The 22,137-nt window shown below is 44.4% G+C and overlaps 1 protein-coding gene across 1 annotated transcript in view; it reads left to right on the forward strand.

Annotated features, from left to right (window-relative positions):
- The window catches only part of PDE10A (phosphodiesterase 10A), a 273,819-nt gene that overhangs the window by 243,703 nt on the left and 7,979 nt on the right, over window positions 1-22,137 (forward strand). Inside the window, 3 exon segments of the mRNA XM_021071805.1 lie at window positions 4,247-4,419; window positions 19,267-19,343; window positions 19,346-19,377. Of these exon segments, the coding sequence (XP_020927464.1) occupies window positions 4,247-4,419; window positions 19,267-19,343; window positions 19,346-19,377 (282 nt within the window).

The raw sequence follows: 22,137 nt of genomic DNA on the forward strand, positions 1-22,137 counted from the left end.
TATGTTTCCTTGCATATGGCTTGATGCAGTAGGTGATTAAATATCAAAATAATATTCTGTCTCTTTTCGAGGCGTTGTCGTGAATGCTTGATGCAGTCAGTTGCGTCACTGACTTTTTTCATCCCAAAGCCCAAGAATGAGTCAGCCTCCTCTTGTCGCTTCCTGTGACAGTGATTCACAAGCCCATGGGGGCAGGATTGCTGGGGGTGAGGCCGGGGCTGGTTGGCGTGCAGATACTGACATCTGATCACCCAAGCCCTTCCAGAACAGTCTCTTTTGTAGAGCTAAGCAGCACAGGGCTTTGGGGAGAATTATTTATGATATTTTAAAAACTTGCTGAGGAAAGATGGTTTGTCTGCCGCGCTGCCTCTGTTCCCACCTACCTGCAAGCCACACTGTTGCCAGGGTGACTGTTCTGAAGCACAGACCTCAGCGTGTCCCCACCTTACAGAGCATCGGCGGCTCCTTGCTGCCTTCCACGTTGTAGTTCAGTTCTGCGTCCGGGCCCTTTTTGACACTTTTACTTTAGTTCTCACCAGGTCTCACCAGTTCTCTGTTGAATTGGCCTTCGCCCGTGTTTACGGTCCCCACCAAACACACGTGGTCTCTCGCTGCAGCTCCTCATCCTTCAGAATTTTTTCTTTTCAGGGCCACACCTGCGGCGTATGGATATTCCAGGGCTAGGGGTACAGTCGGAGCCACCTCTGCGACCTATGCCACAACCACAGCAACGCTGGATCCTTAACCCACGGAACGAGGCCAGGGATGGAACCCATATCTGCCTGGATACCAGTGGGATTTGTAACCTGCTGAGCCACAGTGGGAACTCCCCTTCAGAATTCTTGTCACCACTCAGGAGGAGCCTCCCACGTGTCCCCAGGGTCTTCACCTCCCTCATCGTGGAGACCCTTGCACGCTCTTTTTCTGTGTGCTTCTCTCTCCTGGTAGACCGCGCACTCCTTAAAAATGAATTTATGTGGCCTAGGGCTTTGGTAAAGTCCTAATACCCCTGCAGAAGTGAAACCCTACAGACTAGGTATCTGCTAGACGAGACACACACTCTTCACTTTGGGGTGGGAAGGATCCGGCCGTGGCCAGAAAGCAGGGCTCCAGCCGTGACTCGTGACTCGGGATGCCGAGAACCCACGGGACCCGCACACTGGAGAGCTCGAGGGCCTCGAAGACCGTCCCCTACGAGCGAGTCCTAGAGGAGTCTTTCAGGGTTAGGGCCCTTTCAGCGCGGTTGATGTGTGCTGATGTGTCACAAATCTCCGCTACTTAGAGCCTTTGCAAACAGAGCCCCACGTAAGCTCTCACAGACAGGAGAATTACATGCAGCCCACCCATTTGGGGGTTTTGTAAACATTTCTGGGTATAAAATGCTTGTTATTTTATGCTTGATTAATTCAAAATGGAATCAACTGCCTTGAATGAATACAGCTTCAAACAAGGTAAGCTGCACATTAGCTGTAATAAACTTATCAGTTGGTGTGTAACAGTATATTATTATTTTATGAGGTTTTATTAGGTTGTTAACTAATGTGAAATTGCAGCTTTCCAAATGTTTTACGCTGTGTCTCTGCTGTGCTTGGTTGCTGTGTCTCCCTTATTTTGCTTTGGTGGGAGCGAAGTGTCGATGAACACACACGTGTTGTCTTGAAGGGAAGGTGCCATGTGTTGTTTGTTTATGATGTATTCCCTTCACTCCGTAAGATGCTGAAGGAGGCAGGACGAGAGTCCTGGGTGCCGCTGTTCCGTTAGAAAGCTTCACTGCTGATCTTTCCTCGCCTAATGTTGTCCTTTAACATTGACAAGTAAGGAGGTGGCAGAAACACTGACTCTGAAATAGCCAGGAGAACGCGGCGGTCCTTTTAAGTGGGTCTTCATTCGTCTCAGGTCATGGACGCGTTTGAGCGACCGAGGAAAACCTGTGCGTGACACACGCTGCATACTATGTACAGTCCAGTGAATTCATCCCACTGCAGTCCCTAAGAGAATTTAGAGAATCCAGGCTAAGAAGTCCCTATTCCAGAGAGAGTAAAACATGGATTTCACAGCATGCCAGAGTAGTTTTCACACTCTAAATTGTTAGAGAGAATAAAGCATATAAATACTTAGCACACGTGATTCCTCTTCGGACCGCCTGCCAGCAGCCGACGTGTGTGTGAGTCCCAGCCAAACACGTCCAACAAACCATGTTTATGAGATGGGAGCGCTGGTCATAAGGCATTAGGGTTGAAGCAGAGGCCAGCTGCTTCACCTGCCTTATGATCAAAGCAAAGCAGATGTCATAGCAGGAGTCAGATTAAAGACGTCTGTCTTGTAAGCTTCTACAATAAAAGTGTCAAGTGGAAGCTGAAAGGGGCTGGAAAGTTCATTGAGTTCGCCCACCTTCCTGGTGCTGACACCCACCTCTGTCCCCATCAGTTGCCAACCGACTTCAGTCCGATGTCTCCAGGCTCAGCATCCCAAGCCCAGTTCACCTGGAAACTCTCAACATTTAGGGGGTTCTTCCTGTGCTCAGCTCAAGTCTGTCCTCTACCTCTCTGGCCCTGTTACACCTACGGGGTCTGCTTCAGAGGAAATCGCATTACTAAAACTGACTGAAGTAATCGCTTTATAAGTACTGCAGTTTTTCCTTAGTCAAGAGTTTTGTGAATATTTCAGCAAATACTTCATTTCAGTGAGATACCAAGGTTATTTCACTTTTATAGTTTGGAAGTGGAATCATGTGTTTGAAAGGGATTCATAACCTTAGAGCAGTCTACACATGGGAGTCCTCACTGCTGCCGTTGTCAGAAAAAGAACTGAGAACTGGAGTTCCCGTCGTGGCGCAGTGGTTAACGAATCCGACTAGGAACCATGAGGTTGCGGGTTCGGTCCCTGCCCTTGCTCAGTGGGTTAACGGTCTGGCGTTGCCGTGAGCTGTGGTGTAGGTTGCAGACGCGGCTCGGATCCCGCGTTGCAGTGGCTCTGGCGTAGGCCGGTGGCTACAGCTCCGATTCAACCCCTAGCCTGGGAACCTCCATATGCCGCGGGAGCGGCCCAAGAAATAGCAACAACACCACAAAAAAAAAAAAAAAAAAAAAAAAAAAGAACTGAGAACTAACTCCGTTTGTTACATTTATCATAGGATAATTTAAATACAAATATAATGCCTTAAAAGAAATAATGCAGAAAGATTCTGATAATTGAAAATAAGTGGTACACAGCCCTATTTCGGAGCAATAGGAAACAGGCAGTATCTGCGGAGGTGTCTGACTTTCTAAAGAAACACACTTTAATAATTTCAAGTTTTCAATGTATTTTATCAGCTAAAAAAAAATGTAGCTTAAGTGCGAACAGTTAAAAGTCAATTTATAGTACAACTATGTTGACTAATAAATCATTAAAAAATAATTTGAACCCACAAATGCAATCACAGCCTTTTTTGTTTGAACAAAACTGACCCATTTTAATCTCAGTTACAAATAAAAACTTAAAATTCTGAGGAAGAAATTACTGTGAACACTTTTTTAAAGATTCAAATACAGAAGAATAATTCTGAGGCAACAGAATCCAAATGACCAGTGTCCGGTCTTGTTTGGGGGATGAGCTGCTGTGTGCAGCTCCCACCAGGACAGGAGAGACGAGGGCCTCGTGGTCTCTACAGCTCAGCGACTTGTGCTGTGTGTAAAGCACACTTGCCTGTAGAGAGTTTTTGAGATGCCTAAATTTTATTTCCAGGTCGAGGGACAGTTTCATCTGGGATAAGAAAAAGCAGGTTATTACTCATTAGGCTTGTGGAAGTAGACAAGGATATGGATGACTTTGTAAGCCCATTCATTTCCAGTATAATGTGAAAATTATTGAGGTTTTTAATTAGCTTAAAAGGAAAAGCTTTTTACTTATTTTATATGTTCCGGTCCTTTACTTACTTACTTAGAAGTATCCCAGAACTAGGTATATACTTATATTTAAATACTTGGGTATATGACATTTGAATGCTTTAAGTATATTTATATTTAAATACTTGGGTGGGCAATGATGTCATATAGTTTAAGTAGTTCATAGTCGGGGTTTCACTGTTGTGTCTTAAGAGAGAAATGAAAACATTCGTTTCACTAGTCACTTCCAACCGCCCTTTTGTTCCCCCCAAACCTGTCCTGACCACATGCCGCTGACTGACTGTGCTGTTTTAAGTAACTGAAAATTCCCACGATTGGCGCTTCAGCTTGCTGTTGCTGGTGTTTGTCTTTTTCCCTAGTTGGAAGGGCACAACATCTTCTCCACCCTGAGCTCCAGTGAGTACGAGCAGGTGCTTGAGATCATCCGCAAAGCCATCATTGCCACAGACCTCGCTTTGTACTTTGGAAACAGGAAACAGTTGGAGGAGATGTACCAGACCGGATCGCTAAACCTTAATAACCAGTCACATAGGTAAAAATAATTTTAAACGTTTAGAAGCCCGGGAAATGTTATCTGGATGCATTTGTATTTAAAAACAGGAATGAAATTCGGCGCAAATTTACATTTGAAAGAAGAAATGTAAGAAGAGGTATCCTTTCTTTGTTTTCCTTGCACTTTGTATTTGCTTGGGTGTCTCATTCCTTGACAAGATTGCTGGCAGTGTACCGTGAGGATGTAACGGAAATATGAATTATTGAGGTTTGTAAGTAACATATTGCTTAAATGTTCCGGCGGCACCAGGCTAAGGTAGTTCAAGTCCTTTTTTTCTGAGCCGTGACGTGCCTGGTGTCAGGTGTTTTCGCCCACCTGTCCCTTAGATCTCAGTCCATTGGCTACGGCGCCTCTTCCCCTTGCCAGTGGGTAGGTGGCTACCCCAACTTCTCTTGCTAGGACTTCCTTTTGCTGTTTTCACGTCTGACCAAGTCCATCCTCAGTAATGCCATCTTGGTCTTTAGATTTGGAGACACTTGTTTACCGGTTTTTTTCTAGTCTTGCTGACCTCGAGTCTTGGGTCCATGAGCCTCCTCTGAAGGTAATGACGATAACATCTCTTTCTAGGGGACTCTGCTTTCTGGTTCTTAGAAGCAATTCACTCCATTACCCCAAACTCACAGCAGTAGGCTTACAAATGACTGGAGAGAGATATGTCATGATGTCATCTGACACATATTTACATGTATTCTGCCTCCTCAAGAGTGTGATGTCTATAGAATGTAGTGATACCCGTGCCTTCATTTAATTAAACAGCAATTGTTTGTGATTCAATGTACCTACAAACAGGCAGATCCAGATTTTGTGGAGCTTGAAGCATATATAATGTGGGGACCTTTTTTTGAGGAAAGCACGCATCTTAATTCCACGTGGGGCGGTCTGGGCTCATGGCCAGGACCCTCCCAGGATGGCGGGAGGGGCCTGCGTCTCACAGGGCAGCACACGCTCTTCTGCCTGCAGCCCAAGTTTGCATGGGATTCACAGTGTTTATGTGTCTGTGCCTCTCATAGGTTTTGTGTGAAGTTCTTGTACTAAGGTCTGCAGAAACAGGTGTTTGTTCACAGTTCTTTTTCATAAGAATGGTATTTGTGAACAAACGCCTGTTTCTACAGATCTTAGTATAAGAACTTCGCAGCTGTAAGATTGGAGAAATGTGCCCTGGATTAAAGTACCCTTTGCCTTGCTGAAAAGTATGTGCATACTTTGTTTTTAGGTTATAAATGAGAGTCATGTAAGTAGTATCAAGTTTCTTGCGTATGTTTTTAGCAAATGGTTTCAGTAATAATATCATAAAATAGAAAATTAAAGATCTAAGTGCAAATAACATACTTGGTGCTCAGTGCATGTATACGAGTTAATGACATACACTGTATAGTTACGATGATTAAATCACTCTGGCAGTAAATAATTTTAAAAGTAATGCATATGTGGAGGTTCCCATTGTGGCTCAGTAGGTTAAGAACCTAACTAGCATCCATGAGGGTGCATGTTTGATCCCTGGCCCTGTTCAGTGGGTTAATGATCCTATGAGTTGTGGTATAGGTTGCAGACATGGCTCAGATCGGATCCCACATTTCTGAGGCTGCGGTGTAGGCCGACAGCTGCAGCTCCCATTCAGCCCCTGGTCTGGGAACTTCCATGTGCTGCAGGTGCAACTGTGAAAAGAAAAAAAAAAAGAAATGCATATTTGTTCTAACAATTCAAACAGTGCAGGAACATATACAAGAAAAACAAGAATATAGCCATCTAATGTATGAGGGCAGGGGGAGGATTCCTTCCAGGAGCCCCTGCGGAAACCAGAATTCCAGTGTTCAAGTCCTCATGTAAAATGGCCCAGGCTCCCTCCTCTCCACAGGTTTCTTACGGAGACCTGCTGTGTATAGATGCATAAATGTGCAGATATAAACCTAAATGTACCTACAGACCTTCCTCGGTGTCCACAGGGGACGGGTTCCAGGGTAGCACTCCCATAACCGAGTCAAAGGGTGCTCTAGTCCCCAGTTCCCTATGTGGCCCTGTATCCTCGGGTTAGGGTTAGATGCAGGCAAGTAGCACAGCATCTGAAGTTGGATGAATCTGCGGATGCAGAACCCGCAGAAGAGCGGGGCTGGCTGTATACCAGAGGCTTGCCTCTTTGTAAAAATCCTGTGCCTCGTATGGTGTGGCATACTAGGCAAAGGCTCGTTAACCCTCTCTATGGATCAGATGTTCCTAGAATTTCGCACTATAAGTAATTCTCTTACAAAGTCTTATCAACTGTCCTTTAAAGTATACATATCGTATCACATATGGCGCTAGAAATTTAGACACATGTTAAATTTTTGCAAAGACTGAAAATTCACACTTCTTCCAACATAGGAGTGAAACCCTGCTCTTTAAATATGCGATTCTCTGATAGCTCACCGCGTTCAAGATCCTTTCATGTTTGCTGACGGTTGTTCCTACCTCTGCTTGTCTATTCACGACTTCTGTGTATTGCTTGTTGAATTGTTTACATTTTTTATAAATCAGTTTGCTTTCTATACTATTGGTAAGATATTAAAATTTTCCCTGTTATATGGTACATTTTCTTTAGATGTTTTTCAAAAATTTTATTCTAACTTTTAGATAAATAAAACTTTAATTGCAGAGAAATTTACATTTTCATGAGGCCACATCTGTCGTTTGTTTTTATCAAATCTGTTTCCTTTCCTGTGAAGGCCAGCTTCCTTTATCCTCAAAGTAATATGAATACCAGTTAACACGTTCCTTGTGTATTTTTATAATTGTAATTTTCATATTATATGAATGCTTCTGGAGTTGTATTTTTATGAACACAACTTTGTTTCTTCTTGATCAACCATTTCATTAATAGTCCATTTATTCTACTGAATTGAAGGTGTTTTTGCTTTTTGCTTTTTAGGGACAAACAGGCAGCATATGGAAGTTCCCAGGCCTGGGGTCAAATTGGAGCTGCAGCTGCAGGCCTATGCCACAGCCACAGCAACATGGGATCCAAGCTGTGTCTGCAAGCCACACGACAGCTCATGACAATGCTGTATACTTAACCCACTGAATGAGGCCAGGGATCGAATGAGCATCCTCATGGATACTAGTTAGGTTCTTAACCCCCGAGCCACAATGGGAACTCCTGAATTGAAGTTTTCATATAAACTTGAATAATTCTTTGGACTCCTCAAGCCATTGAAATGCTAATTATCTAATCCTGAACTGTGACCATACTGTTTCGATTACTGTAACTATGTTGAAATTTACTATGCATACCTGGTAAGATAATCTTCATCTTTCACTTTCCAAAAATTTCATGGAAATTATTACTTAGTAAGTGTATTTTTTGTATTTTTATAAGAAAAATTTCAAACTTAAGAAAAATAGAAATTACACTGAGACGTATACTCATACCCACGTTTGAGACATTAACATTTAATATGCTTTTGCCTGTTTTCCACTCTGCTGCTTGCTTGTAAAACAAACAGTATGACTCTTTATCCCCTTCATTGTGACTACTTAAAAGAAAAAGAATATTCTATCAGATGTCTTTGCATTTAAAAATATCTGCATTGCAGTTTTGGTGGAGTTCCCATTGTGGCTTAGTGGTAACGAATCTGACTAGCATCCATGAGGACACAGGTTCAATCCCTGGCCCCGATCACTGGGTTAAGGACCCAGAATTGCCATGAGCTGTAGCGTAGGTCACAGACGTGGCTCAGATCTGGTGTTGAGAAGCTACGGTGTAGGGCCGGCATCCGCAGCTCCAATTTGACCCCTGGCTTGGGAACTTCCGTGTGCCGTGGGTATGGCCTTAAAAAGACAAAAAAAAAAAAAAAAAAAAAAAGTGATTTTTTTATTGCAGTTATGTTGCATTTATTTCTTTGCTTGTAAGTGAGAGTGTATTGGTTTCTTATCCAGAAATCACTGACATGACTTTCTAGTCTTGAATAACTTTTTATGTAGTTTGTTTACACAGGTCCTATCACTTTTTCAGTAAAATTACACTGGTTGTTTATAGATTTTATCACTTGTGAATGTATTTTTTCCTGTTTTTAGTGGAAATAGAGTTTCCAGTATTAAAAAAGTTAAGAGTTTTTGGAGTTCCCATCATGGCTCAGTGGATAATGAACCTGACTAGCATCGATGAGGATGCGGGTTCGATCCCCTGGCCTCACTCAGTGGGTTAAGGACCCAGCGCTGCTGTGAGCTGTGGTGTAGGTCGCAGACGTGGCTCGGATCTGGCGTTGCTGTGGCTGTAGTGAAGGCTGGTGGATACAGCTCCAGTTCGACCCCTAGCCCAGGAACCTCCACATGCCGCCTGTGCGGCCCTAAAAGACAAAAAATAAAAATAAAAAATAAGAAGTAACGAATTTTTATATATTTCTCAATTTTGCTTCATGTATTTAGAAACTTCTTTATTAGGGGCTCATGCACCTGTATTTATTTATTTATTTTTTGCTTTTTAGGGCCACACCTGCAGCAGGTGGAGGTTCCCAGGCCAGGGGTCGAATCCGAGCTACAGCTGCCGGCCTCCACCACAGCCACAGCCGCAGGGGATCCGAGCCGCGTCTGCTTGGGGACTGCCACCTTTGTGGTGCTTTTCTTTCCATTGTTTTGCTCCTCTACCTCCACGTGCTCCTGCAGACCAGTGCTGCTTCCTCACATACCCCACTTAGTAAGCGAGTCTCCAGGTCCATCCGTATTGCTTCAGTGGCGTTCATTCATTCATTTCCATGGCTGAGTAATATTCCAGTGTGTGTATGGACCACATCTTCTTCATCCACTCCTCTGTCGATGGACATTTAGGTTGCTTCCATGTCTTGACTGTTGTAAACAGTGCTACACTGAACATTGGGGTGCGTGTGTCTTTTTGGATTGTGGTTTTCTACAGAGAGCTGCCCAAGGGTGGGATTGCTGGGTCATATGGTAGTTCTATATTTATTTTTTTAAGGAACCGCCATGCTGTTCTCCATAGTGGTTGCACCAGCGTACAGTCCCACCAAGAGTATAGGAGGGTTCCCTTTCCTCCACTCTCTCTCCAGCATTTATTGTTAGACTTTTTGATGATGGCCATTCTGACTGGTGTGAGGCGATGCCTCATGTAGTTTTGATTTGTGACTGTCTATTAATTAGCAGTGTTAAGCATCTTCTCATGTGCTTTTTTGGCCACCTGTCTGTCTTCTTTGGAGAAATATCTCCTTAGATCTTCTGACCATTTTTAATTTTTTTATGTAAAGCTGTGTGAGATGTTTATATATTTTGGAGATTAATCCCTTGTCAGTTGCTTCATTATCAGAGATTTTTTTTCTCATTCTGTGGTTTGTCTTTGTTTTGTTAATGGTTTCCTTTGCCGTATAAAAGCTTTTAAGTTTAGATGTTCCTTTTTTCTTTTCTGATATTAGTAATTTACATTCTTTTTTCTTAGGCTGGCTACAACCTTATTGATTTTATTGATCTTTTCCAAGAACCAGGTTTTGATTTAGTTGATTTTCTCTATTGATTTATTGTTTTCAGTTTCACCATTTTCTGCTTTAATTTTATTTCTTTTCTTCTGCTTACTTTAGATTTAATTTGCTCTTCCTTTTCTAGTTATCTGAAGTAGAAACTTAGATTTTGAATTTTATATTTTTCTCTTCTCTTATATAGATTTAATGCTGTAAATTTCCTTCCAAATACTTCTTTCACTGCATCCCACAAATTTTGCTAATCTGCGTTTTCATGTTCATTTAGTTATAAATATTTTTAAAATTTATCCTATTACCTGTGTGTTATTTAGAAGTGTTTTTAATCTCAAAGTATTTGAGGACTTTCCAGCTATTTTATGTTATTTATACCTAGTTATTCCATTTTTATCTAAGAGCATGCATTGCATGATTTCTGTTCTTTTAAATTTGTTAAAAGGTGTGTTTTATGGTCTGGAATGTGGTCTTTCTCGCTGAGTGGTTCTTTTGAACTTGAAAAGAATGTGTTTGCTGCTGCTGGATGAAGTAATGTGTAGAAGTCAACTGTGTCCGGTTGTTTGGTGAAGTTTCTGAGTTCACATATGTCCTTACTGAGTTTCTGCCTGCTGAATCTGTCCATTTCTGATAGAGGGGTTGACGTCTCCAACAGTAGTCGTGGATTCATGTATTTTTCCTTGCCATTCTATCAGTTTTTGCCTCCCATATTTTGATGCTCTGATGCCAGGGAATGCAGGCTGAGGGTTGTTGTGTCTTCCTGGAGTACTGACCCTCTATCGTCACGAAATGCTCCTCCCTCTTGCTGACCCCTTTCCTTGCTCCGGCGTCTGTTCTGTTTGAAGTTAATAGAGCTACTCTCATTCTCTTGTGACTAATGTTAGCATGGGACATCATTCTCCATCCTTTAATTTATATGTGTCTTTATGTTTAAAAGATGTCTCTTACAGGCAACATATATCCAGGCCTTGATTTTTAATCCACTCTGATGATCTCTGCTTTTTAATTGGCGTATTTAGATCACTGACATTTAAAATGATATTGACATAGTTGCAGTGATATGGGCTATACTTGTTATTGTTGTTGTTGTTGTTGTTTTTTCTATTTTTTTGCACTTGTTCTCTGCTCCAATTCTGTCTTCCTCTCTTTCCACCTTTTGTGGTTTTAAATTGATTATTTTATGATTCCACTTTCTCTTCTTAGCATATCATTTGCGCACCTAGAACAAAAGATTTTTTTTAGAACTTAAAGCCAGCAAGAACTTGAAATTTTTTTCAACCTCTTTAATCGTAAGGAAAAACCAAACAAAACCACAGTGATAGATACACCATCGCACATTCACTAGAATGGTCAGGATTGAAAAGACCAACAGTACCAAGTGCCGGCAAGAATGTGGAGGTGCTGAAAGACTAATATATTGCTGATGGGAATGTAAATCTAAAACTGCTTCAGACAGTACTTTGAAAATTTCTTATAAAGCTAAACATACACTCATTCTGAGATTGCACTCAGGTTTCTCGAGAGAAACGAAAAACGTGTTCACACAAAGGCTGGGACAAGGATATTCATAGCAGCATTATTCATAATATATCCCAACTGGAAGCAGCCCACATGTCCAACAACAGGTGAATGGGTAGACCGTGTCTGGCATTTATGTAATGAAATACTCTACTATTCAGCAGTAAAAAACCTTAGAAACTGCAGATTTGTGTAGCCTCATGAATAAATCCCAGTCGTTACGCTGAGCAAAACAGTGTATACCGTATGAAAACATGTCTGTGAAGTTCTAGAACACGCCAAACAAATCAGTAGCGTTTGTGACTCTGATGGAATTCAGACTGGCTGCTGTTGGCGTCGGATGAGGGGTGTTGTCAGGAAAGATCACAAGGGGTTTCTGGATCATGAAACATCCTCGTCATCTTTGGTGTGGAAGTTTCAGACGGTGTACATTTTCAGAGTCATTGACCTCTATCTTTAAAATTTATGCATTTAATTCTATATAAGTTCCACTGAAATTAAAGTATAAAAATATGCAATCTAGGACTATGTATTTGGTGATAAAACATAAACAGACATTTTTGTTTCAAATGTTTTGTTCTTTTTTTTTCTTTTTACGGCCACGCCTGTGGCATATGGAGGTTCCCTGGCCAGGAGTTGAATGGCAGCTGCAGCTGCTGGCCTTCACCACAGACATGGCAACACAGGAGCCCAGCCACATCTGCAGCCTACGCTGCCGCTTGTAGCAATGTGGGATCCTTAGATTGAACCCGCATCCTCAGAGACAGACACTGTGTCGAGTTCTTAACCCGCCGAGCCGAGCCACAACAGGAGCTCCTCAAATGTTTTGCTCTGCAACGAGGGAGAGTATGTCATTATATCAGTATGCCTTTAAATTAAATCATCAAAAGAAATACATGGAGTTGCTCCTGGTTTACCACGTGAGAGCAGATCTCATTCCTTTGAGGTAATTAGGGGTTGGTGAGCTCACAGAAGCAGTCACAGACTTCTGCATGGCACGGAGCAAGCTTTTATCTGTTTTAGGATTATTGGTAAGGGCAGAATTCATGGATCTGACGTGGCTTTGTTGGCCTTTCGTAGATTCCCTCATGCGGATTCCGTGATGGTCTGTGTAAGGAATTGCATAGGCGAGGCACTCTGCGTCACCCTAGGAGATGGAAGACGTGGAGTTAGGTCACAGGGATGCCTTACAAAGGCTCGGAGGTACCCTCCTGCTGTTGGAAACGCTTCATTTCTCTTCCTTTCCATCTTCGAGACCTTCACCACACTGGAGTTAACACAGACATCAGTTCCCCCGTGACCAGGATGCCTGTTCTACCACCCTTTCCTCGACGCGGGTTTGCTCCAGATGTTCCATGCATGTCATCATTTGTGTCTTGACAGCTGTTTCTCCAGGGGGAAGTGCAGTTTGCAGGCAGACTTGATCACAGCGGTGGAAGTGGATCCGCTGAGCACTGTGCAGGGCAGGCAGTATCCACTCCAGGTTGTGCTAGTTCTTGTGTCTTTCCCTTATGTTCCTGCTTAAGCTGTTCGTGCTCAAAAGAAACATGACCAGGAGTTCCCCTGGCGCAGGCACCATGAGGTTGCGGGTTCGATCCCTGGCCTCGCTCAGTGGGTTAAGGATCCATCGTTGCCATGAGCTGTGGTATAGGTCGCAGACGAGGCTTGGATCCCACGTTGCTGTGGCTCTGTAGCCAGTGGCTACAGCTCCAATTCGACCCCTAGCCTGGGAACCTCCACGTGCCACACGAGTGGCCCTAGAAAAGGCAAAAAGTTTATTCTGTTCCTTTACTGCTTATCTTTGCTTCGCAGTGTCGTATCTTTCTTTGTGAAATCTTGTTCTCTTTTGGGCTCTGCTCCAGCTGCTTTTTCCATTGCAAGGAGTTACTTCAGCCTAGCATTTCTTTTCCCCTCTTACATAAATAGCCAATTTAGTTTGGTTTGTTTTATACTTTAATAAATTAACTTATCTGATGTTGTTAGAATTTTTATAGATAAATATAGATGGTATTTCTTTGAAGATAGTTTTTGGAGATATTAAAATTACTGTATTGGATAGTTGATAAATGGCCTCTCCCCTTACACTTGGAATTCATGCTAAAACACAAAAGATCATCATTCATCTGATGAAATCAGTGGCAAACTTTGGCCAAGGATGAGGTTGCTTCTTATCTAAAGACGTACATCCTTTACTTAAATTAAGAATAATTGTATTTCTAAATCGCGAGTAGGGAGATTAAAGTCATACTTCTAAGGGAGTTGCCGTGGGGCACAGAGGGTTAACGCATGTCTCATTGGGAAGCGACCTCCGGACTCAAACCAGGATGGGCCAAGTGCAGCTTCGCTTTCACTGAAGCAACTACGGCTCATTGTCTCCTTTTGCCTAAAAGTGAGCAGACCGCCCGCAGAACTCAGGGCATTCTTCTTGAATTACCGCAGGCTTATGAAAGGAGAAGATATAGTCTTGCCTAAGGACTACTTTGGCAAACATTATAAAAGACCAGATGTGCTTTCCTAAGTTATAAAGTCAAGTAAAATATCTTCTCGGATATTAAAATGCCAATATGTGAATTGTGAATAGGTTTTATAATTTTATAATTTTTATTTCCATTTAGTTCATGTATTTTCTTTCTCGAACATGTATTTTAAAAGTCAGCTAATTTGTGGACCGTATCTGTTAAAAGCATTCGGAAATATACTAATGAAAAAGTTTATTCTCTTAACCTCAGGGAATATTTGTACCCTCCAAGCACGTTCCTCTGCCACACTTCTTCCGAACGCTTTCCCTAGTTTAGGATGAGGTGCACATCAAAGAAAGGGTGTGTTAAACACTTGGACGTTTCTTTAAACAGCGGGGAAACAGAGCTGGAGAAGAAGCACACTTTGGCGTGGCTCCTGCTCTGCACTTCGAGAGACCACACACGTGTCTGTGTGGTTTCCTCCAGCGTCGGTGAATTGGCCCCTGCGAGAGCAGCGAGTGTCTGAGGCTCCTTCTGCTCAGCATGCATTATGTTTCAGTGGAAGAACTTGAAATGTGGGGAGAGGTGAAATCACTGGCGTCTTCACTTGATTTAAGGTTACACGCAGAAGCCCGAGTTACTCTGCCAGGGTTCTCAACTCTGCGACTAACCCAAGGATTTTGTTAGGCAAATAAATTTAAAGTTAGAATATGTTTTTAATAACGGCAGATCCTTCTGTGACACACATTTGCTCAAGACTGGGTCTCCGTTGACATCTAATTTCCTTTTCTCTCTTCTTAATGGCGCTTTTAAAAAGCAACCCAGGGTTCTCCAAAAAGAAGAACTGAGAGCTGACACTTAAAGTTGGTTTAGTGAGAGCCTCACTGTATCCTGCCCATGCTCACATCAAAGGTGATTATCTGTGTCTTTGGAAACAATAAGATGCTGGAAGCTTTTCTGTGGTTTTGGTTCTGCACTTGCTCAAATCATATTTTCAGAGAATCTGTAGCATCCTTAGTCCTGTTTAATGCTTAGTAAATTAACCAAAATAGATTGTATTATGAGAGAAGTTCACTGGTTATTATAGACATGCTTTAAGTTACTCGCTGCAGTGATTTAAAATTCCTTTAAAAGCTTTAAAACAAGGAAAAAAGAATTACAATGATAATTTAAGGGGAAAAGGATTTAACCTAGTCTCTTTTCAAATACTGGTTTTAAAATAAAACAGGAATTACAATAAGGCTACATGACAGTTTCTAAACAAAAACATCCGCTTACTCTCTCTCAGTGCTCCCTAATCACTTGGCACGACTCTACTCACTTGGCACGACTCTACTCAACTGCTATAACACTTAGAATTAAGATGCCTCGTAGTAGAAGTCTGGTCTTTGATCAGCTCTTTCTGTACGCGCACTCTAAGATAAGCAAGACATGCATTTCTTTTGTTTGTGTGTGTGTGTGTGTGTGCGTGACAGTTTTGAGCTGGCTCTGTGTCCCCAAAGATGAATGGCAGAGATTCTCTTAAATGAGGAGAAACGTTGGCTTTAAAACCACTTTTCTATTTCTGTGCCATATTGATGCATATGCGAATAAACAGGTGCAACTTGATATTTAAATAGTTTGCGTTTCAAAGGTACTTTTTCTGTGGGAACCACAGCTTCTTAGCTCTGGCCTCATGTTCTCCCTTGGCCTCCAGATCTGTTCACCCCCTTTTCCATTTGGCCCTTGGGGGCAAGTCGCTCAGCCCCTCAGCCCCACCCTGCCCTCCTCCAACAACCATCTGGATTCTGCTGCCGGTGGTGTGGACGGAGAAGATCTGGCATCTTTGTTCCCCTCGCTTCTTCCCTGCGGGCCCCTGGTTTGGTGGTTCTCCCAGGGGACGAGTTCAGCCCTTGCTCGCTGTCCTTGCCCCTCCACGCGTGGGTGGGGACCGGCCACTGTCTGGCCCTCAGTGCCTGGTCGTCCCTTGGTTCCTCCGTTGCTGCCCAGGCCTGTGTGAGCCATCCCTCGCTCCCTGGTCCAGTTCTCCTGCTGTGTCTTCTGCGTCCTGTTGGGATCCTGGCTGACACGCCCTGTACTGAAGCAGGTACAGTTCCTGTTTTACCACCGAGCTCTCTTTATTTTTCTTTTCACATTTAACGTGTTCGTCGGCATTTGGGGGCTGCAGTGAGGACAGCCCGGTGGACAGTGAGGGAGTTAGAGGCCCCGACCCTTCCGTCTCCAGCTCCCTGCGTCCCAGCTCTTCCCACCGTGAGGAATTGTAGTAATGATCACAGGAGGCTTCGCTCTTCATGTGTTTTCTTGGCGCCGCCTGAAATCTCTTCTAAAGCTGCTTACACGTTTCGTGCGAATGAAGGGCAGCCTGGGGTAATTAACTTGCAGAGTGTGTGGAATAAGATAGGGGCCCGGGGGCGGGGGCAGGAGGGGAGAGCTGGGGCTCATCGGAAATCCTGCAGGCTCTGGGGTTCCTTTTCTCTTCCTTTTGGAAAGTTCGGGAATGCTAGGATCTCCTGATGTGGGAAAAGAATTTTAAAATAGGGCAGCCCTGGGAAGGCAAAGCTAGCCACGGGCGACAGGTCACCTGTGACAGGTCTTGTGTTTGCAGTTCCTCCACCCGGTCTGTGGGGGTGGGGATGCTGGGGCAAAGCACGGGGGGGGGGGGGGAGACAGGGAGAAAGGTGACGTGTCCTTGTCGCTCCCGTGGGGTTCGCAGGTCTCACCCTGGCTCTTCCTCTAGGATCCTACCTTCCTCGTCTCCGCTAGCGTCACCTCAACTCGAGCTGCTGTCCTCCTGCGTGATCTCTTTAAAACGGGCATCGTGCCTCTCCTTCCTCACAGCCTCCAGCATCTGACCGTCCGGCTCGGAGTAAAAGTCAGCTCATCTTGTCTCTGGACTTCGCAGCACCCACGCTCCCGCTCGGACCGCGTTTCTGCCAGACTGGCTTTCTAGCGGTTCCTCAAACACCCCACATCTTAGGACTCTTGCACATACTGTCATCTCTCCTGGAATTCTCTTCCTGATCTTTGTCTTTCCGCCTCTTTTAAAATACGTTTTACGCAGACTCGTTGCATGAAAGTGTTACCTCATTTTCTCCTTCCGCCCGTGGGAACATGAGCCCCACAAGAGCAGGTGTATTTTATTCCTTTCTATAACCATGCCTGATACCTGCGTTCAGAACCTTTAGGAATAAACGAATGCAGTCAGAGCCCCTGAAATTACTTGCCCAAGAACCACTGCAATAGAGGCGTTGTGTCGGGTTCTTGCTCCGGTGTTTCAGTGATAAGGACACACAAGATCGTACCCAGGACAAGGTTGGCATGCAAACGCCATCTCTTTCACAGCTGGTTAAGAGAATGTGGTATGAACGAGGGCTTTATCCAGTTAGGGCCCTAGTCCATTCATGGAAAGAAATAAAACGGTTCCAATTAGGGTGAATGGTTCTGGACAACCATGACCATCAGCTGATTTGTCATTGAGAGTGAAAAATGAGTAACATTTATTTATTAAAAGCACTTAATACAAATTTTCTTATCTGTTTTATCTTTACTTGCTGGGTTGACAGTCAAATACTGTTACACTGTTTCGTCTAAGTAATTGTGACAGCAAAATCTAAATGACAACTAGGTTATAATCATTTACACCCTAGTCGTGGCAATGGAATCATATCCAGTGAGAAAACTGCTTCTACATGTTAACATGTTTTCCCATAGATCAATGAGGTAAGAAATCTTTTTTGAGATAAAGCTTATTCACATATTTAGCCAAAAGAAATAAATGTTGATTTTTTTCTGTGCATGTAGATTGAATAAGGTTGAATTATTTCCATCTCATGAAATAGTGATTTAACAAAACAACAGTTTTTTTTTTCATGTTCTATTTCTGTGTAAAGATATCTACCTGTCGAGCTCCAGATAGCACACGCGTTACTTTAGAAACCCAGATCCAGAAATAAATATTCTTCTTTTAAATCATGAAGTGCTTGGGAAACACGAGGCTTCCCAGTGGTTTGAAAGGATACGTATCTTCACCCGGTATCTGTTTGGGTCACAGGATGGATACACATAAGTTCACTGATGGCGTCGACGTTGTCTTGTCCCCCCGTTAGAGACGTGATATGCTTTTGACATGTGTCCCTAGGAGAAGTAAGGCTATAGAAGATCTCACTCGTAGGCTAATGGGCTAAAGGAAAATGGCTGATGAGAAACAAGCAAACCTTAGCAGTGACTGGCATCCAAGACATGGCTAATAGCAAAGCAGGGCCCTCAAACATCCAGGAGGCTTTGCTTCAGGGAACACCACTGCACCAGAAACTGCCAGGTGACAGGCAGCTGCTGTGTCCTGGGGGACACGCTCAGACCCAGGCAGCTCTGTGCCCGCAGACGGGGGCATCTGTGCACCCACGGGAAGCCAGGCTGCCTTAGCAGCAGTGGTTCCTCCTACTCCTTAGGGTTCAGGAGGAGCTGGAGCGATGATGTCTTCTCACTTGTTGTACAGTTTTGCACCTTTCTTGGCGATTTGCCTTTATTATGTAACTTGCTTTGCAAAAGTTGACGTCTGCGTATTAAGAGCTCCTGACAACTGGTACTCGGGGCACCTTGAGTATCGATTTCATTCGGGGTGACCCTGTGTCACTAGACCAAATCCATTAATTATAGGGCTATGTCTGCTTGAATTTCTTTAAGCATTTTTTTATTTTTCTTTAAGAGGAAAGATGAAACCAAAGTATATTTACGAAAAAAAAAAAGTCAGACACAGAACACATAGTCGCGAGTGCAAAGCAATTGGAAACGCCTTTCAGTTGGGAGTGAGAGCTTGTGCAGGGTTTGGAGATGTGGCTTTTCTCTCATCACACGTGGGGGGCTGGGAGAGAATTCTGGAAACGGGCGTCTGCTCTGGCCTTGTCCTGAGCTCCTTACACCTGCAAGAAATCCTTCCGTTTATTTGCCCCTCAGATTTTCCTTACATAAAATGAAAAGATCAGGACAGAGGGTTTTTTTTTTTTTTTTTTTCTTCAGAGTTTCTTCTCACTCTAAATTTCTAAAGTTATACGAAAGTGAAAATCTGGCTGACGGCGGTAAAACATCCCAGAGGATTTAGATGGTTTCAGGGCCATGCCCACGTTCCGTCTTATTTCAACAGAAACAAGAGGCAGCAGGAATGCATGATAAACTCTTCACGGAACTAGTGATACGACCGCTGGTGTTCTTACAACGGGAGCCACGCTGTTGTTTAATCCTCACTTTTTTGCCTGTTAGTTGTATCTGCCCTTTACCACTGTCCTTCCCCCATCAGGAAACAAGGCCCACTTTAGGCCTCACTGACTCCTGAAAATAAGTCTTTCTAGTTGTTATTATAAACAGACAAGTGCTGCGGTGACCAGTTTTATATTATTGTGTTCTAGAGACCGCGTCATTGGTTTGATGATGACTGCCTGTGATCTCTGTTCCGTGACAAAACTGTGGCCAGTAACAAAACTGACGCAAATGATATATATGCGGAATTCTGGGCCGAGGTACGTCTTTGATTTTTATATGGACATAGATAACATCAAGAAATGAGAAAAAAAAATGGGAAATCAAATCTATGGATAATTTAGTAACAATGGCTTAGTTGCTAGTTACTTAAAAAACAACAACCCTGTTTAGCATTTATACAGATATAAAGTAAAAGCAGTCATTCTGTTACATCTGACTTGAATATGTAAGTTCTCTGTTGGCCACGGAAGCAGTCCAGGAACTGATGCACTGCGCGATGGGGCAGCACTTTTCCTTCATAAATAACTGATGGATTGTCATTCACTTTATGGGAGCCGCTGGCGAAAGACCTAAGAGGGACCCTCATATCATGGGCAGCATGTACCTATAGCCAGAAATTCGAGAGCCATCCGGTGCCCTAGAAACACGAGATCGTGTAAATATACAAAACAGTTCAACTGCAAATGATGAGTTGGAACAATTTGTGGGGTGTTAATTCAGGATATTCCTGACCTGTGAAACCACTATGTAAATGACTTCCGGGAGACCTTTTCTTGGCCGAATTATCTAAATGACCAGAAATGTGTCTTACTCCTCAGTGCGCTCTCTGCGTTGCCCATGAGTGAGTAGAACACACTTGTCCTGTTCAAGCGCGTCCATCCACACATGCCTCCATTCCCGCAAGTGCAGAGATTCGTTTGTGTGAAAACCTGTAAGATGTCTGTGCAGGGCGTTTAGTTGGAAGAAGTGAAGGGAGGTTTGGAGGACTGAGAGTTTGGTGGCCGCTGGTTGAAACCCTACCCCTCACGCGCAGAGAAGGACCGAATAAAAGGTGAAAAGCGGGAGCGGGCTCGGCTCGGCGGCCGCGGAGGAAGGGCTGCCCTGCGGGCTGAGTGAGGCCGCAGCCCGGGGTCGGTCCTCGGGGGGCGGTAGGTGCTGCTCCAGCACGCCTTCCGTTGTGTGCACGATCCTGCCCGGGCTTTTTCTCTATCTGGCGTGTGTCCAAATCCGGTTACTCTCAAGCACTTAGACGTACGGGCTGAGCTGTAACGTCTGACCTGATCATCGCAGGTCACTTGATTTGCGTGTGTGTCTACAAGCGGGCGTCTAGAGTACATTCTGTAACTCTCACGTCAGGACACTTGCGGGACCTAGCTTATTGTTTTGCAAAGACTTTTATGTATTTAACTCTGATGTAGTTCACACTTTGACACTTATATTTGTGTTCTGAAATGGGAATCACGATGTGACAGCCGTGTAGACTCTCCCCTCTCTGTCCGCACTGGCTCAGCATCCACGGGGATGGGGGGTGGCTTGAGCTCTCCGTAGGCTCAGAGGTGCGGCCTTCAGGCGCTGCCGGAGGCCCTGGGAGGAACAGAAATGTCGTCACCAGGGCTCAAGAGCTGATTTCCTGGATGGACAAAAAGCCCACCCTCTCCTCCTCCCCGCCACCCCCTCCCCACTTCAGACCTTCACCGGGTCCTGCCTGGGTCGCTGCCACCGTCCAGCCGCGTTTTGCCTCTGGCGTTCAGAGTCGCCCTGGCGGCGGTGAAGAGCACGGTCTGGGGCCGCGCTGCCGGAGACCCAGCCCGGTCTCCTCCTGGGAGAGCCGCCTCAGGCCCGTTGTCCGGCTCAGCCCTGTGCCTGGCTTGCCGCGGGGTCGGTTCTGGAGGACTCTGCCATCCTGATGGCAAGGGGTTCCCGCCCCCCAGTCTCTGTCTCTCCAGCTGCCCTGGGAAAGACAGACGTCATGAACGTGGCCCCTAAACGTGCAGGCCGTTCGGGGTCTCAGGCCTCTGGATCCCTTACTCGAGTCTGTCCTGCTGTCATCCGAGCCCCTGACTGTGCCCACACTTTCCTAGGCCTGGAGGGCCCTGTCCCCCTCGGCGCCCCCCCGACCGGCCAGTTTTCCTGCGCACAGACCCCGGTGGTTGTCCTCTTCAGCATGGATCCCTCTTCCTAGGCACATGCTCAAAGCCCTGCTTATTTAAAATCCTTTCATGGATTGGGCTTGCAGAATCTGTGAGCAGGGGCCTGGTTATTTTCTTCCCCTCAGGACCGAAAAGGAAAAAAGTCTGAGAACCACTGCTGTCCCTACTTAAAGTGACCACCAGAGCAAACGCTGTACGTCCAGTGCCTTCACCTAAAGACAGGGCTCTCCGAGCTGTCCGTCAGCATTCTCAGCAAGGGTTTAGTCGTTTGTTTCTTAGCAAATTTAGAATGGTTTTGGCTGTTCTGTGCTTCTCATTTCAGACAACAAGCATAATTAAAATAATCAAAATAATAACATAATTAGGAAATGTGAGAGAAGACCAGGGCCTTAGGGAAAAAAAAGAGGAAATGATAGGAAGACGATTTTAACAATCTTTAACCTTAAAAATAAATAAAAGGAGTAAGATTTTTTAAATCTGCCAAATGGGGTTGATGATACCTCATACTGTTCCATGAAGATTGAGTGAAATGATACTGGCGAGCTGCCCGGCCCAGAGCCCGTGATATCATGACTCTTTGCTAAACCTCTACGGTGGTCACCTTATGCTGACCTATGGCCACTTCTACTCTGTCTGAAGCGACGTGTTGTGGCAGGACTGTTTGTTTATCCTGGAAGTGCTGCTGTTCCTCTCCAAAGCCTCGCTTCCTCCCAGCTCCGCACACGGGAAAGGTCCTCTGAGACAGCTAGAGAAGGGCCTTGCGGTTATCTCATGGTTTGTCCTTGTTCACCCATGAACTGTACCTCCTCTCCTTATAACCTGTACCGGCTTCTGCGAAATGAAACCAGGAGAGACGGCTAGGTTTCT

Source organism: Sus scrofa, chromosome 1 (assembly GCF_000003025.6).
Source record: "Sus scrofa isolate TJ Tabasco breed Duroc chromosome 1, Sscrofa11.1, whole genome shotgun sequence".
Classification (NCBI taxonomy): Eukaryota; Metazoa; Chordata; class Mammalia; order Artiodactyla; family Suidae; genus Sus; species Sus scrofa.